Source organism: Daldinia loculata (genome assembly GCF_022478755.1).
Source record: "Daldinia loculata strain CBS 113971 unplaced genomic scaffold F4817scaffold_66, whole genome shotgun sequence".
NCBI lineage: Eukaryota > Fungi > Ascomycota > Sordariomycetes > Xylariales > Hypoxylaceae > Daldinia > Daldinia loculata.
In genome coordinates, this window is record NW_026054920.1 from 76,730 (window position 1) to 90,060 (window position 13,331).

Below are 13,331 nucleotides of genomic sequence, written 5' to 3' on the forward strand. Positions count from 1 at the left end.
AAACTTCTGGCCCGTCGCATAGCGTCCTCCTTTGACCTCTTACCATATTAGGTTAAGACCGTGACCTATACCCCTGTCTGCCCTGTCGTGTTTACCGGTCAAGCCGTTGCTTAGCAACCGTCTGGACCCATTACATAGGTGGCTGAAACGCTGGCCTCATAAGCCGCAGCTAAATTCCAACGCTTCTTATCCTCCTACCAAACCTTATCTTATCATCCTTTGCGGAACAATTTTAACCTAGAAGAAACCTGGTTTGCCTACCCCTCCCTGTCTTCCCCGCCGCGGCTCACAATTGCAACCTAACTATTTGCTTATTGCACAATCAACATTCCAAGCCTCTTAGCCATTAATCCACCCCGGACTCTATTCACCTGGGAAAAGGCATACGACTAGTCACCATGGCCTCAATAGCAGACATACAATATCCATGTGCACTGTATGTTAGCATTCGTAACCGTAATCTACTAATAATTTAAGGCTAAGACTGCTTCTTAGGACGATTGAGGTGCCATTCCCTACACCAAGACTAGCATCCATCGCCCTAAAGGCACTACAGGTCGACAAAGAGCTATCGCCTTTGGTGAAGCGAACTTTCTCCATTGGCCAGTCAGATGAAGACGCCGTCAATGGGGATTCAGGCGGGAATATCTTACGAACCGAGTACAAAGCCACCACCAACAGGATGCTTCGCGTAGCCGTCAACTCCTTTATGGATAGTCTAAACTTAGTGGTCGAAGTCATGCAAGAGCTTGACACGGATGTACTAGCCACGGAAGACACCAAAGCATGAATCGACTTGTGAAAGCATAGCCCCTTGTCACGACGGGTAAGGGATACTGTCCCGCAACTCTTAGTGGAATGTAAAACAATAGCTACTAGGTGAGTATCATAGTGAACACAAGAAGCAATCTAGGGTATCGTTATTAAGACATTTTCAGGGGTTTATACGATGATGCAGAGCACGTGGAAGTATTCCTTAAAGAATTATTTATTTATTGCCATACGGGGGGTTGTGCTACCTGCAACTCCTAACGCCTACCATTTCATCTTATGAGATTACTATCAATATTCTTCCATAACCAACCATCATGTACCTAACCCTTCAACCCCGCGACATCTATGTTTACTCGATGTCAACCTTGTGGATCTCAGTCCACTCCTTCTCAGTCTTGGGGATAGTAACGATGAGAATACCATTCTCCATTTTAGCGGTGATGTTGAGACCGTCGATATCCTCTTTCTCGTCGCTGCCGGGAGGTGGTAGCTTGATGCTTCTCTCAAACATACCAACCTTCCTTTCGCTCGAAGCTAAGGACTGGAGGAACTCTTCATTGCCCGGACGATATACAACCCCGGCAATGTTGATTTTCTCGCCGTCCCAGTTCACTCCGATGTCTTCCTTCAGCGCTCCTGGCAGTGACACATGGAGTACGTATGCTCCCTCGGTGTTGAAGACGTCGACAGGCGGAACGAACGCATCGTCCTGGTGCTCATTCGATTCGCCAGAGGGACCACTCCGAGCTTGGTCCATGTACTCTCTAAAAGCCTCGGCGAATGGATGAGCGGCAAAAGCGTGCATCAATGGACGGAAGTCCCATGGGCCGCTATAGGTCGGTGATGTATGTGGTCCGCGCCGGCCTCCACGTCCACATCGACCTCCTCGTCCTCGGCGAGGACCGAATGGGTGCGGATGACCGTGGTGGTTCGGAGCACCTGGCGGCGGCGGACCGTGGGGGTGCGGGAACGCTCCGGGAGGCGGTGGAGGATGATGAAGGAAGGCTCCGGGTGGTGGAGGGGGCGGGACATCGCCAGTGACTGACTCGTCCGGCGTGTGCCTCAAAGTTTCGGGAGAACTCTCCGTTTCGGTGTCACCGTGATCTTCTTCCCTACCGGTCTCAGGTACGTCTCGATATTGTTGATGGCCGCCTCTGCCATGTCCTCCGTGGTTGCCCCAGCGGCCCCAGCCGTGAGCCATCCAGGGGTTGAACTGGGTGGTGTCAAATGGGAATCCCGGGGGAAACTGATGACCGGAGTTGGTATGGTCAATGCCGACGCCGCCTCTCCCAGCCCCGTGCGGACCAAATGATTGCATGAAGTCCCAGAAGGGAGCTTGATTATTGTTGTTGTTTTCCATTTTTGGATGATTGTTATTTAGATTTGTAATGATGAACTTGTTGTTTCTGGAGATGTTATGTCAAACTAGAGGACGTGCAGTCCATCCCTTATATACAAAGACATATCAAGGCTCCAGGACGGAGTACGTAACATACGACTTGCCACGGCGAATAGCTAACGCAGCCAAACTTGACTTATGACTTACAAAACAGTCAGGAATGTGTACGTAACCCAGTTTCGAACAGATCGGAATACGCTGGAAATCGTAGCCTAGCTGAGGCATCTGGGACATACGCAGCATGATTTCGGTGGCTGCCACGCGTCCTACGCACCAATTCAGACGGTCGAGGAAGTATGGAGCGTTATGATTGGCTCAATGGTCGAACCCTGATCCCTCTTTCAGATTGGCGTCCCATGGGGAGACGGGAGGCAAAAGACGTAGTTCGGGCGCGAAGAGGCAAGTTCGGAATCCGAACTATAGAGATAAGATAACTATATTGGATCATATGTTTAAGAGTCATCGTATGCCATGAATTAAAGCAGGCAGCTGGTGCATTCGTCGTTGTTCGCGACACGTGCCGCGTCAGATTGTCGCCTTCAGGCGGACTACTTTCGCAACCGACTCGAAGGGTCCGCGACCGAGCCGAGCCGAACAAAGAAAGACATTATATCATTCCAAAGCTTTTCTACAAAGTTATTGTGGCGTTCGTAAGGCTGAAATTCGACTACTTCTCCTATTCAGTATAGTAAAGGATGATAATATTATCAGCCTTGATAGTATGCTTCTACTCTTATTGTCTTATCATGTAATTGGTTCCATTAGGAGCAGTATAAATCACGATCGGTAAACTCATAGATAATATGTTTGTATATATAAATACAGTCAAGAATATTAGCGGCGAGAAGCAAAAACTTAGCTTAGCTGATAATATACCAAAATTCAACATGAAGTTGTAAACTATCCTTTTTATGAGATAGTTGGCGGGGCGCGGGAGTCCTCTTATTTTAAACGTGCTCCTGGATGGTTCCCACTTGACGGGAAGGATCGTCAATGTATGTACGATACAGCATGCATATCACAAGCATACAGGGGCACACCCAGCAAATGAAGCTAGATACCTAATTTCAAAGTTTGGTTCGATAGCCGCCTATGTACATTCTTTAGGCTCTCTATCTTATAAGCTACGGACCGTGTCACGGCTATGACGGGATCTTTCTCGTCAAGTGAAAATACCTATGACATTTGACAACGGGTATGTCCATCATGCCATCGGATGATCCCTGGTACACATTCTGAAAAGTGTTTAACAAACTTCACAACCGTGGGCTTAATAATTTGACTATGGTACGTCAAGATGAATATCATCTGCACGCAGTAGTGTAGTCTAAGTGAATCAAGAGGCAGGGTGCAGCTGACCCACCATCTCTATTTACATCTCATCCTATCATGGCTTTACTGAATACATAGATTCTTGCTCTGATATCTAAGCGAATTATATGAGCTAGCCCCTCCAATACAGTAGTTAGGTAGTTAGCGTGTAGAATAATGTCAAGGGAAACCGGCAAGCCAGGACTAATAAACCGGTAGACTTCTATTCTATGAGAGAGCCAGTATATGTTACGACCTACGACAGGTCTCATTGTTGCATGGGGCTGATTGGGCGCTTGGAAATACTATTCTGCTTCACCCAAATTCCCTATTTCTTAAGCGCCAACTTGTAAATCAACCAATCATCTGCCCTGTCTTCCAAGTTGCCAAGCTGGACGAGTCCACTGGACCGGACAAGGTGCTTCTTCCCCCCCCAAGAGGGGCACGCTCATATCCACACGGCCAGACAGTAGGTCGCATATCATAGACCTCTTCGTAGCCATCTTGTCGTTCCCGCGAATTCGTTTCACCCGTTCGTGTTTTGTGCTGCGCGTATATTGTACCGTATTCTTTCTATTCCCTTTGGTCGAAAGCCGTCAGCCTTCAGTGAGCTTCACGACAGAACCAAAACCAATCATCGCTACCCCACCTCGTCCAAGCCATCGTCTGGACGTCGTTTTACGTCCGGCTGTCGCAAAGCGCCTATAAATAACTTTTTATCGTCTTTTTTCCCCGTGCGTCATCCCGCGTATTCTGCCGGTACCTTTTTTTGCGCCTCGTTAGCTGGTTTGCGCTCCGAGTACGGGAGAATACGTGAAATAGGATGGATCGTCACGGAAGACCTGAAGAGGAGATGTTCCTCAATAAACCCGCTGAAGATTGCGACAGCCCTACCGTCGAGCCTCTGAGAATATTCAATCCCAAGAGTCCCAGGCCTAGTTCCGATAGATTCAAATATCCCGCCCCGGCATCTTCCCATCCTACCTTTCCCCTGCCGCCGGGCGCCTCGAGCTCTGCTGCGCCTCTGCCATACCCTGATGACGACGACCATCGATTTGGTCAACCTTCCCAGTCGAGTCGACCTCCATACCCTCCATATCCTGCCGACGACCGCCGGCCCTCTCTCAATAAGATCTACACGAGTCCTCCGGGCTCTTCATATTCGGATTCCTTCAACGACACCACTCCGCGATTAGAAACAAGTCCTACCGAAAAAAGACCCGGTCTTGCTGAACGACGGGGAACTGCTCCTAGACCTTTGCCAGCGTCGCTTAGTCCGGCCAGCCCTCCAGGAGAGGATACCGGTCTCTTTGCCAAACCTCTCGGCAACCAAGCGAAACCAACGAATATTACTACTACCACATCCTTCCCTAACTATCATCAAAAGCCCTACTACCCTCCGCCTAGGGCGAGCTCCGCGGCTTCGAGCTCAAGCTCGAACAGCAATGCGCGGCCCCAACCAACTGAAGACAATCACCTCAAGATGCCAGACAGCGGCGTAAACCGCTTTGCATCAACAGCTTCTACGTCAACCACAAGAGCAAGTCGAGGATCTCCACCCCCGCCGGAGACTCCTATCGTAGAACCAGGTAGTATCCCCGGAGGAGGCATCGAGGCGAGATATGCGGCTGCTGGGATATCGGGAACCGCCACTCTTAATAGTCTTCAGAGTTCGGCAGCGGCTCAACGGCTGGCGCAATACGGACAACATCCGGCTACGCAACAGCCACCCCGTCCTTGGACGCCGACGGAGGCTCCTGATCAACAGCCGCATGGACCCCCTACCGTATACCAGGGAGCAAATCCCGTTACAAGCCCTACTGCTCCGACGTTTAGCGCGCAGGCAACACGGCCAGCGAATACCACCAATACAGGCTCAAGCACAGCTTCGGCCACCGGCTCGGCTTCTGGCTCGGCCTCGAATGCAAGCGGTGGACCTGCGCTTCAGATCAGCGTGTTAGAACAGGACTTCCAGCGAATGCAGATGTCACCAAGTCCTCCTCCCGCATACTCCAGTATCAATCCAGGTGGTGGAAGCTCTTCGGCATACCCGAACGAGAAACAACGGCCAGCCCAGCCAAGTTCAAGCTCATCGACACCAGCCCAATCTACCCAAGCCACATCATCACCACCGCCCAAGAAGCAGGCAGAAGTAGCTGCTGCTGCTGCTGCTCTTGCGTCTCCGGCTCTACAACATCCCGGACACCCTGCTTTTGCGAACGATCCCAGACCGGAGCCCCAGCAAAACGGTCAACAAGTGCAGCAGACCGTTGTTACTCACACTCCCTCTCCGTTCCAAGGCCAAGGTCCTACTTCGCCGCCGCCGCTCCCAGAGGGTTGGATCGCGCATCTCGACCAGAACTCGGGCCAGTATTACTACATCCATCTAGCTTCGCAAGCTACTCAATGGGAGTTCCCGAAGGGTCCCAACCCTATCCACCACGAGGCACCACCTCTGTCTCCTACCGCATCCACATACGGCAATCCTCTCGGCTCGCCAATGTTCGGCAAGCAAAGCGCGATGGCATCACCTATGTTCCCGCCGCAGACACCCGGCTATGCCGAGAGCATCATGAGCGTCGCAACAGCCACGCCGACAGCAGCCGGCTTCACGGGACCGCCCCCCGGCGCCGGAGTAGACATGTACAAAGTCCAGCCGACGAACGGCGTCTACTTCGGCCCGTATCTTCGGTACACGAACATGGAGGTCGAGAAGGGGATCTGGCACGGAAGCGTCCTCATCGTCACGGACGCTCCCCAGCCGCCTACCATCCACATCCACCGCAGCGTCGACCTGTCCCCGAACCCGCGACAACTAGTGCCCCGTACCATCTTCACGCACCAGAGGTGGCAGTTCTTCAAATACGACGTCGACCTGCAGATGGGCGACGGCGCGACGGAAAGATGGACGTACGCCGTGACGTCGCACCTGGGCTGCACGCGGTACGAGTTCGTCGTGGCGGGCCGCGGCGAGACGAACTGGCGCTTCATAGCGCACTCGGGCAACGACTTCGCGGCGAGCACGTCGCAGGGCGAGCGCAGCAAGCTAGGCGGGCTGGGCTTCATGTGGAAGGACGTGCTGCAGAAGAACGTCGACTGCGGCGGCTTCCACGTCCAGCTCGGGCTCGGCGACCAGATCTACGGCGACAGGCTGTGGAAGGAAGTCCCCCTGCTGAAGCAGTGGCTGGCATTACCGGGACGCGACAACAGGAAGAACGCGGCGTGGACGGCGCGCCACGAGGAGGACGTGTCGCACGCGTACTTCCACTTCTACACGAGCCATTTCGACCAGCCGTTCTTGCGGGAGGCGTTTGCGCAGATCCCGCATATCTGCCAGATTGACGATCACGATATGTAAGTCTTTTGTTTGTTTTATTCATAGCACAGCACAGCGCAAGGAGTGAGATACAATACATATGAGGTGAAGTGTGTGTACTATGCTAACTCCCCTCGCCCCAGCTTCGACGGCTACGGCTCATACCCCGACTACATGCAGAACTCTCAGATGTTCAAGAACATCGGCCGGATAGCCGTCGACATGTACCTGCTCTTCCAGCACCACACCACGCTAGAAGTCCTCCGGAACGTAAGCCACGACATGGACCTGTTCACCGTCACGGGCCAGGGCTGGCATTTCATCAAGTACCTCGGCCCGGCCGTCGTCGTAGCCGGCGTGGACCTGCGGTCGGAGCGGACGCAGACCCGCGTGCTCGCCGGCCCGACGTACCAGGGCATATTCCCTAAGATCGCCATGCTGCCGCCTAGCGTCCAGCACTGCCTGTGGATGTTGTCGGTGCCTATCGTCTACCCGCGTCTAGACACGGTAGAGAGTCTGGCGAATACGTTTGCGACGGGCAAGAAGGCGGTTAACACGACGTACAATGTGCTAGGCAAGGTGACGAGCTCGGTGGCGGGTATTGTCGGCGGCAAGGAGATGGTCGCCCAGGGCTTCAGCCAGGTCAAGAAGGCCGTCGGCAAGTCTGGTCTTATGGGCAATGTGGTCAACCAGTTCGGCGACTTGGATATCGGCGAGATCTTGAAGGATATGTGGACTCACGATAGCAAGGACCTCGAGCGAACGTATTTGATCCGCACGCTGCAGGGGATATCGCATCAGAAGGGCTTGCGTATGACCTTCTTGTCAGGAGGTATGTCTATCTATCTATCTTAACCCCCTTTTCTTTCCTCTCCTTTTCCTTTCCATTATTCCCATTAATCCATTAAACCACACCCTCGCTAACCCACCCCCAGACGTCAACGCCGCCGGCGCCGGCCTAGTCCACGACCCAACCCACCCCAGCGACCACAAAACCATGTACCAAATCATAACCTCGCCCATCGTCGCCGCCCCCGCCGCGCAATACATCCTCAAAATGCTGCACAGCAACCGGACGCACTACGTCCCCGTCAACGGGCAGCGGTCCTCGCCCAACGAGCTCAGCGACACCAAGGAAGACATGATGGAGATCTTCCACACGGACGCCAGCGGCGCGCCCCGCGAGCTCAAGAAGCTCATGGGACGGCGCAATTACGTCGCCGTCGTGGCGTATGACCCGGATGCTGTCCCGGCTACCCCGTATGGGCCGAACCAGACGCAGTTGGCGAATGGAGGGGTTAGTCGGCTGAGTCTCGCGGTGGATTTCGTGGTTCAGGGTGATGGCGCGTTTACGGCGCCGACGAAGTATGGGCCGGTTATTGTGCCGCATTTGGAGTTTGGGAGGTAAGATTCGTATGTGGTGATATGAGATGAGATGAGATGAGATGAAGGGAGAGCTATTATATGTGCTATGCATTGAGTTGGATTACGATGACACGAGTGAGGAGATATGTGAGCGTGCTTAGAAGTCAAGAAAGCGGGAGCGAGCTAGCAAGCAAGCATGAATAATGTCACTGTATTGGGGAGGTTCTGCAGGCCGGGAACTTGCGGTCTGGTGCTTGACTTTTTGAATATATACCTGATTAAGTAGGTTACGGAGGTAGTCATGCCTGAATGAAATCAAAGTTAAGAAAACGGCGGGCTGTTGGCACTTTTGGTCTTTTCATAGGCGTGATTCTAGGTCGTAAGGTATTTTGATGAATTAGCCAACTAGGTGCTGGAGTATAAGTCTTAGTCCTCCTTATAATTAGAGGCATCTATTTTATTTTTTTATTGGGCGTATTTCAGGGGTCGGGTTTAAAGGTATATAGGTATATAGGTATTGGGGATTATATGTCCGTGAGTTGCCTACCTGGTAAGCACTCTCTACCTCTTGATTCTCTTTTTTGGTTTATTTCATTCATGTGCAAATGCAACATAGTCTAGCCAGATCTATCAGGCGACTCTTAGTCATCATCTTCACTCATCATCGTCGTAGGATTCCCTCCTCCCTAGCTCAAGCCTTAGATGCCTTAGATATCGAAGGTCTCCTTTATCTGCCTCAGGCAGTCCTCGGGGCCCTCGACGGAGTGACCAATGGTGCGGGGGTCGACGTAGATCTCGTAGTCATTGCCGCCCTTGCTGGTCTTGTCGCCGAAGAAGTGGATGTTGGTGTATTCGATGCCGCCGGGCTTCTTGGCCTCGTCCTCAAGGTGCTTCAAGCAGTACGTCTTGTCCCAACCCGTAGGGAAGACGTCGAAGGAGATTTGGCCACCGATCGAGAAGCTAGTTTAATTTGGCAAGTTAGCTTATGCTATTTGCTATTTCCTTCCCTTCCTTCACTTTATTCTATATTAACTCACGTTAGACCTAAGTGGCCAAACTTCTCCCTCATCTTGCCCACCATAGTCTCTCGGATCTTGTGCTTCTCGTCATATGCCTGGTACTCGTTGCGTTCCTGAGTGCTAGCGTTACGGCCGATAGGGGAGATGTTGACCATGCCGTTGCGGAACTCGATAAAAGTACCGCGCTTGATGGGGATGTCGAGGTCGGCAATGTAGTGTAGGGTCCAGTTGGCGAGCTCCTTGTAGTTGTCCTCGCCTAGCCACTTGATGAAGCTATTTGAGGGTAACTCGGCACCCATCTTGTAGGCTGTCAGACCATTCTCGCTAAAGCAGAAGTCGAACATGGTGGTGACAGGGCGGTCAGCAGCGCCTAACTGCTCTTGCTGCTTGGGAAAATTCGATCCACCCACGAATCCGATGGCGACCTTCTGTCGTAGTCGCTCGAGCGTGCGAAGAACCTCGGGCGAAGCAGCACGACGCGCCGGCGTCAGTGTCTCGTCTACATCGAAGAGGGCGATTGTGTTCTTGATCGGGCGGTCCTCTAGGGGAGGATAAGGGGGGGCACCGGCGTCCATATTGGAATTTTAGTTGGTTTTTTTTTTTCCTTTCCTTAGACACAATTGGAGAGTTGACGAAGTGAGGAAGACGAAGTTGAATCTTGAGTTTGGGACGCGTGTCTTTAATTTTGTAAAAAGTAGCGTCTTCGTCTGCGTTGACAGCTGCGCCTCTCGATGGTAAGTAATTAAATACCTAATGTACCTCTTGGACCCCTGAAATTGAGAAAATGGAGGGGGAGGGGTTGAGAGGTACATGTACTTGGTGTAGGTACTTTGCGTACGTAAACTCGTGTTAAAATGAAGGCGGTGGGCAGGGTCAGGGAATAAGGACAAGGGGGTAGATGCACCAATTGAAGTTCAATATGTCCCACATGCTCCACATCAGTTCGACTACTCGGTACCTTAGTACATGTGATATGTACCTTACCTTGTACCTCCCCAGGGACAACATTGAAGTACATCAGGGACGTACCGAAATAGGGGCTACACATATACACACATGATATCTTCATCAACTCTTATATATTTCATTAGTACTGCCACAATTTTTTCGGCCAATCAGATCTTTAGAATCGCCCCGCAGTTGGCGACTTTTTCCTTTGCCATTCTATCGCATATGGTTTAAAACACATGCAAATAAGATAAAAAGGTCATGCAAAACGCGTTCTATCCAACGATACCAATTATTTAAACTTTTATACAATAGTATAATAGGTCAATTGATTCTACGAAAAATTCATCGGACGTGCGCTGAGGTGTGGCTAGCCAATCAGAAAGGCCAGACTTATATGTGGCGTAAAAGGCACTCTTGAAGCTAGGCACTCCCTCCCCGTAAGCGCTTGCGCGAACGGGTAACGCAGCTAGTATTGTAACTATTCAATATCAACTCTAACAGATTCAAAGAAACTACCCTTTCAATAGACCTAGTGTATTTCGAATGTCTCAATTTCCAGCTCGCCTCTTTTGACCATCTCAGCAGGCTTTTCATCTAATAAGCCTACAACAAAGCATGCTCCCATGTGTACCAAAGGTGAACTTTCATTCTCTGATAAATCATCCTTCCTCAGGACAATTGGAGATGGAGCTCGATCAACGACGCAAACGGTATCTCCAGGTTTCAAGCCATTCGGTCCAACCCCTAATCTACCACCATAAGTTTGGAAAAGAAGCATGTCTGGGGTGATACCTCGATACCAAAAATTCCAATGCCCCTCATTGTCGTCTTCGTCTTTGCTGGTAACTTTTTCCAAATCTACTAGGCAATGTGCCATAAACTTCTCCAGTGGAATTACCGAAGGAAGTTCAAGTCGTCTTTTCGCATCTTTCATTTCAACCTCAGACAGAATGTTACTACCGGTAAGTAGAAAGATCATGAACTCCCAAGTATACACAGGCATGCGTGGGCCACAGAAGCAACGAAAATGAGAAACTTCATCATCATCCGGGGCGTCCCAACGTAAAGCTGCTAGGAGTTTCTCCAGTGGCCTATCAAGCCGGCACAACCAGGATCCTACTCCATACTCTCCACGTGCGGCCTCGTTGGGTACCATCCAATCGACCAGGTAGTCAACACAGAGCTGGTATATCATTTTATCGTGATCTTTGCAATATCCCGGGATGCGTTTAACGTGCTTTATAGAGTCTAAGGCTGCTCCCTGGATGCGGAGGGTTTCCTGATTAACTATCTCCGGCTCACGAAATTTGATCCCTTCCAACAGTTTGAACCCTTTCAACAACTTGGGACGGTAGGTTATGCTGATATACGCGCATGTTGCTTGGTTGGTGAAGTCCGGCAACCAGGAAGGAAGGTTATGCTCGTTCTCAATATTGTAAGCACGTCCAGAAAGTTGCAAGTAAGACCCCGCTAGCCTTGTTGCCTCATTGCCTACGACGTTGAGATAGACTTCTCTTACAGACTTGGTATAGTCTGGTACGATATCAGTATAACTTAGGTCAAGCACTGAGTACACCACTTGGGTAGCAAAAGTCAGCAGCTACTCCTTACAATGAAGAGTCTAAGGGGTTCAGAGACGTCTCGGGCGTAATTACTACCTTCTAACAAGCCAGGTTAGGAAGCTTTTGCTCCCGAGATACGTCCTGAAGGGAATGATTTTTGGCGTTACGTACTATCCCGGGGATCAGTAGCAAAGGTCCTGATCCCCGCTACCTGTACTTTGTCAAATAGACAAGTAGATCTGCTTAAGTCGGCATGCCCAGGTCCCTCCAGCAGATGTGCTAGGGAAAACAAAGGATCCCCCCTCACAATGCGGTCCACCAACTTATCTCTACCGTCGATTTCCATAAATGTCTCTATAGCTTCTAACTCAAATAGAGTATTGGCTATTAGATCTTGCACTGCCAGGTGCACTAGACGCCAGACCATACGGCTTCCTACCGTAAAGATGTCTAGCGCTAATTCAAACTCCGCCTTGAAAATGAATAGGATCCAGGCGTCGAATAGGGCAAGTTGCGTGAAATTGACAGAGTCGTGGCCACAAATAAACCAATGTATTATTGGTATCTTCGCCAAGGCCATCTCCCGGACGATCCATATTCGAGTCCAGTAGGTGCATTTTGATAATTTCATAAAAGGTCTCATTTTCTCAGGCTCCGAGAGCAGCCATTCAAGGCCCGCCCTTCTCGTAGCAGTTAAGCATCCGTCTTTATCTCTCTCCCATGCATCTTTATCCCATGACTGAGCGATAGATTCCATCTTAGATGGGAGTCCACGTATGAGCGGAAATACAGTATTAATGTGCCCAAGCTCTGGATCCTCAAGCCACGATAATACCGAGCTCGCGTTGCGGTAGATGGTCCCCATGAGCGTTACTTGGTGGCTACGTTCAGCGGTGTCTTCCTGGTTGATACAGAGAGCGTCTACCCAGAGAAACCGTATCTTTCCCGTTAGTTCATTATTTGGGAAGCCCCCTTTTCGGAAATACCACAACGCGCACGCGAGATTAGTGGTCACAGGAAGGATGTGCCCATTAATGAGAATATCTCGTGTGACTTTGGGATCGCCCCAGACGTAAGATAGAGCGGCATAGTGAAGATCCGGCGTCAATTCAGCGGTTCGGAGTAGGCAGTTCACCGGCTGGTCATCGTCATCAGAAGGTAGGATTTCGATCAATCTAGCCTGGTTGGGACCCAGAGGGGCGTAGATCCCAGCATTCGGGCTAGGAGGATTTGATGCTGAATTGGTAGCCATATTGTGCTAGCAAGAACAAACTAGGACTGTCCTAAAGAGAAAACTTAAACGACTTCATGGGACTGACTTTCAAGTAGTCTTTTTAATAGTCCTGCGGGGTCACTTCTGATCGAGCATGTTTAAAGGGGGCTATGTTGCATATAGCTTTGCTAAAACGGTATAAAATACGACATGAGATACATTGGAAGGTCAGCATATACTTAGGTAAACTAATATATGCTGTTGGTTTCCATCTTATGCGAGGTTGTTGGTTCGAATACAACCCAACAAGAAAATCAACCAATGAAAGGTAACCTAGCATACATGTATAATCAAAGTAAGTCAGCTCGGCAAAGCTAATTCAGCACTACCTATCATCATGAATAAGTTTATAACGTATGAT

The 13,331-nt window shown here is 50.6% G+C and overlaps 5 protein-coding genes across 5 annotated transcripts; 2 read left to right on the forward strand and 3 right to left on the reverse strand.

Annotated features, from left to right (window-relative positions):
* The first annotated feature begins 187 nt into the window (after nt 1-187).
* On the forward strand, nt 188-986 carry F4817DRAFT_252839 (Pcc1-domain-containing protein). Its single transcript, XM_049299185.1, has 3 exons — nt 188-436; nt 496-879; nt 939-986. The coding sequence occupies exons 1-2, from the start codon at nt 399-401 to the stop codon at nt 788-790; spliced, it is 333 nt and encodes a 110-aa protein (XP_049155189.1). The 5' UTR covers nt 188-398; the 3' UTR covers nt 791-879; nt 939-986.
* Nucleotides 925-2,322, reverse strand: F4817DRAFT_252846 (HSP20-like chaperone). Its single transcript, XM_049299186.1, has one exon. It carries the CDS (start codon nt 2,132-2,134, stop codon nt 1,124-1,126), a length of 1,011 nt encoding a protein of 336 aa, XP_049155190.1. The 5' UTR covers nt 2,135-2,322; the 3' UTR covers nt 925-1,123.
* Nucleotides 2,323-4,139: 1,817 nt separating this feature from the next.
* F4817DRAFT_252878 (uncharacterized protein) lies at nt 4,140-8,703 on the forward strand. Its single transcript, XM_049299187.1, has 3 exons — nt 4,140-6,838; nt 6,944-7,632; nt 7,736-8,703. The coding sequence occupies exons 1-3, from the start codon at nt 4,308-4,310 to the stop codon at nt 8,206-8,208; spliced, it is 3,693 nt and encodes a 1,230-aa protein (XP_049155191.1). The 5' UTR covers nt 4,140-4,307; the 3' UTR covers nt 8,209-8,703.
* A 399-nt stretch (nt 8,704-9,102) lies between these two features.
* F4817DRAFT_349701 (eukaryotic phosphomannomutase-domain-containing protein) lies at nt 9,103-10,002 on the reverse strand (the record flags this gene model as incomplete). Its single annotated transcript, XM_049304857.1, has 1 exon — nt 9,103-10,002. A coding segment is annotated over exon 1 (556 nt), but the record flags the coding sequence as incomplete, so codon positions are not given.
* Nucleotides 10,003-10,434: 432 nt separating this feature from the next.
* Nucleotides 10,435-13,134, reverse strand: F4817DRAFT_349707 (heterokaryon incompatibility protein-domain-containing protein). The gene is made up of 2 exons (XM_049304858.1): nt 11,869-13,134; nt 10,435-11,713 (listed from the first exon to the last, which is right to left on the reverse strand). The coding sequence occupies exons 1-2, from the start codon at nt 12,947-12,949 to the stop codon at nt 10,665-10,667; spliced, it is 2,130 nt and encodes a 709-aa protein (XP_049155193.1). The 5' UTR covers nt 12,950-13,134; the 3' UTR covers nt 10,435-10,664.
* Nucleotides 13,135-13,331: the final 197 nt, after the last annotated feature.

Bases quoted from the DNA above. Each gene is read 5' to 3' on its own strand.
- F4817DRAFT_252839 (XM_049299185.1), top strand. From the start codon at position 399: ATGGCCTCAATAGCAGACATACAATATCCATGTGCACT. The intron at 437-495 runs GTATGTTAGCAT...ACTGCTTCTTAG, and splicing joins ATACAATATCCATGTGCACT to GACGATTGAGGTGCCATTCC.
- F4817DRAFT_252846 (XM_049299186.1), bottom strand. From the start codon at position 2,134: ATGGAAAACAACAACAATAATCAAGCTCCCTTCTGGGACTTCATGCAA.
- F4817DRAFT_252878 (XM_049299187.1), top strand. From the start codon at position 4,308: ATGGATCGTCACGGAAGACCTGAAGAGGAGATGTTCCTCAATAAACCC. The intron at 6,839-6,943 runs GTAAGTCTTTTG...CCCTCGCCCCAG, and splicing joins CAGATTGACGATCACGATAT to CTTCGACGGCTACGGCTCAT. The intron at 7,633-7,735 runs GTATGTCTATCT...ACCCACCCCCAG, and splicing joins TATGACCTTCTTGTCAGGAG to ACGTCAACGCCGCCGGCGCC.
- F4817DRAFT_349707 (XM_049304858.1), bottom strand. From the start codon at position 12,949: ATGGCTACCAATTCAGCATCAAATCCTCCTAGCCCGAATGCTGGGATC. The intron at 11,714-11,868 runs GTACGTAACGCC...TTGCTACCCAAG, and splicing joins TGCTACTGATCCCCGGGATA to TGGTGTACTCAGTGCTTGAC.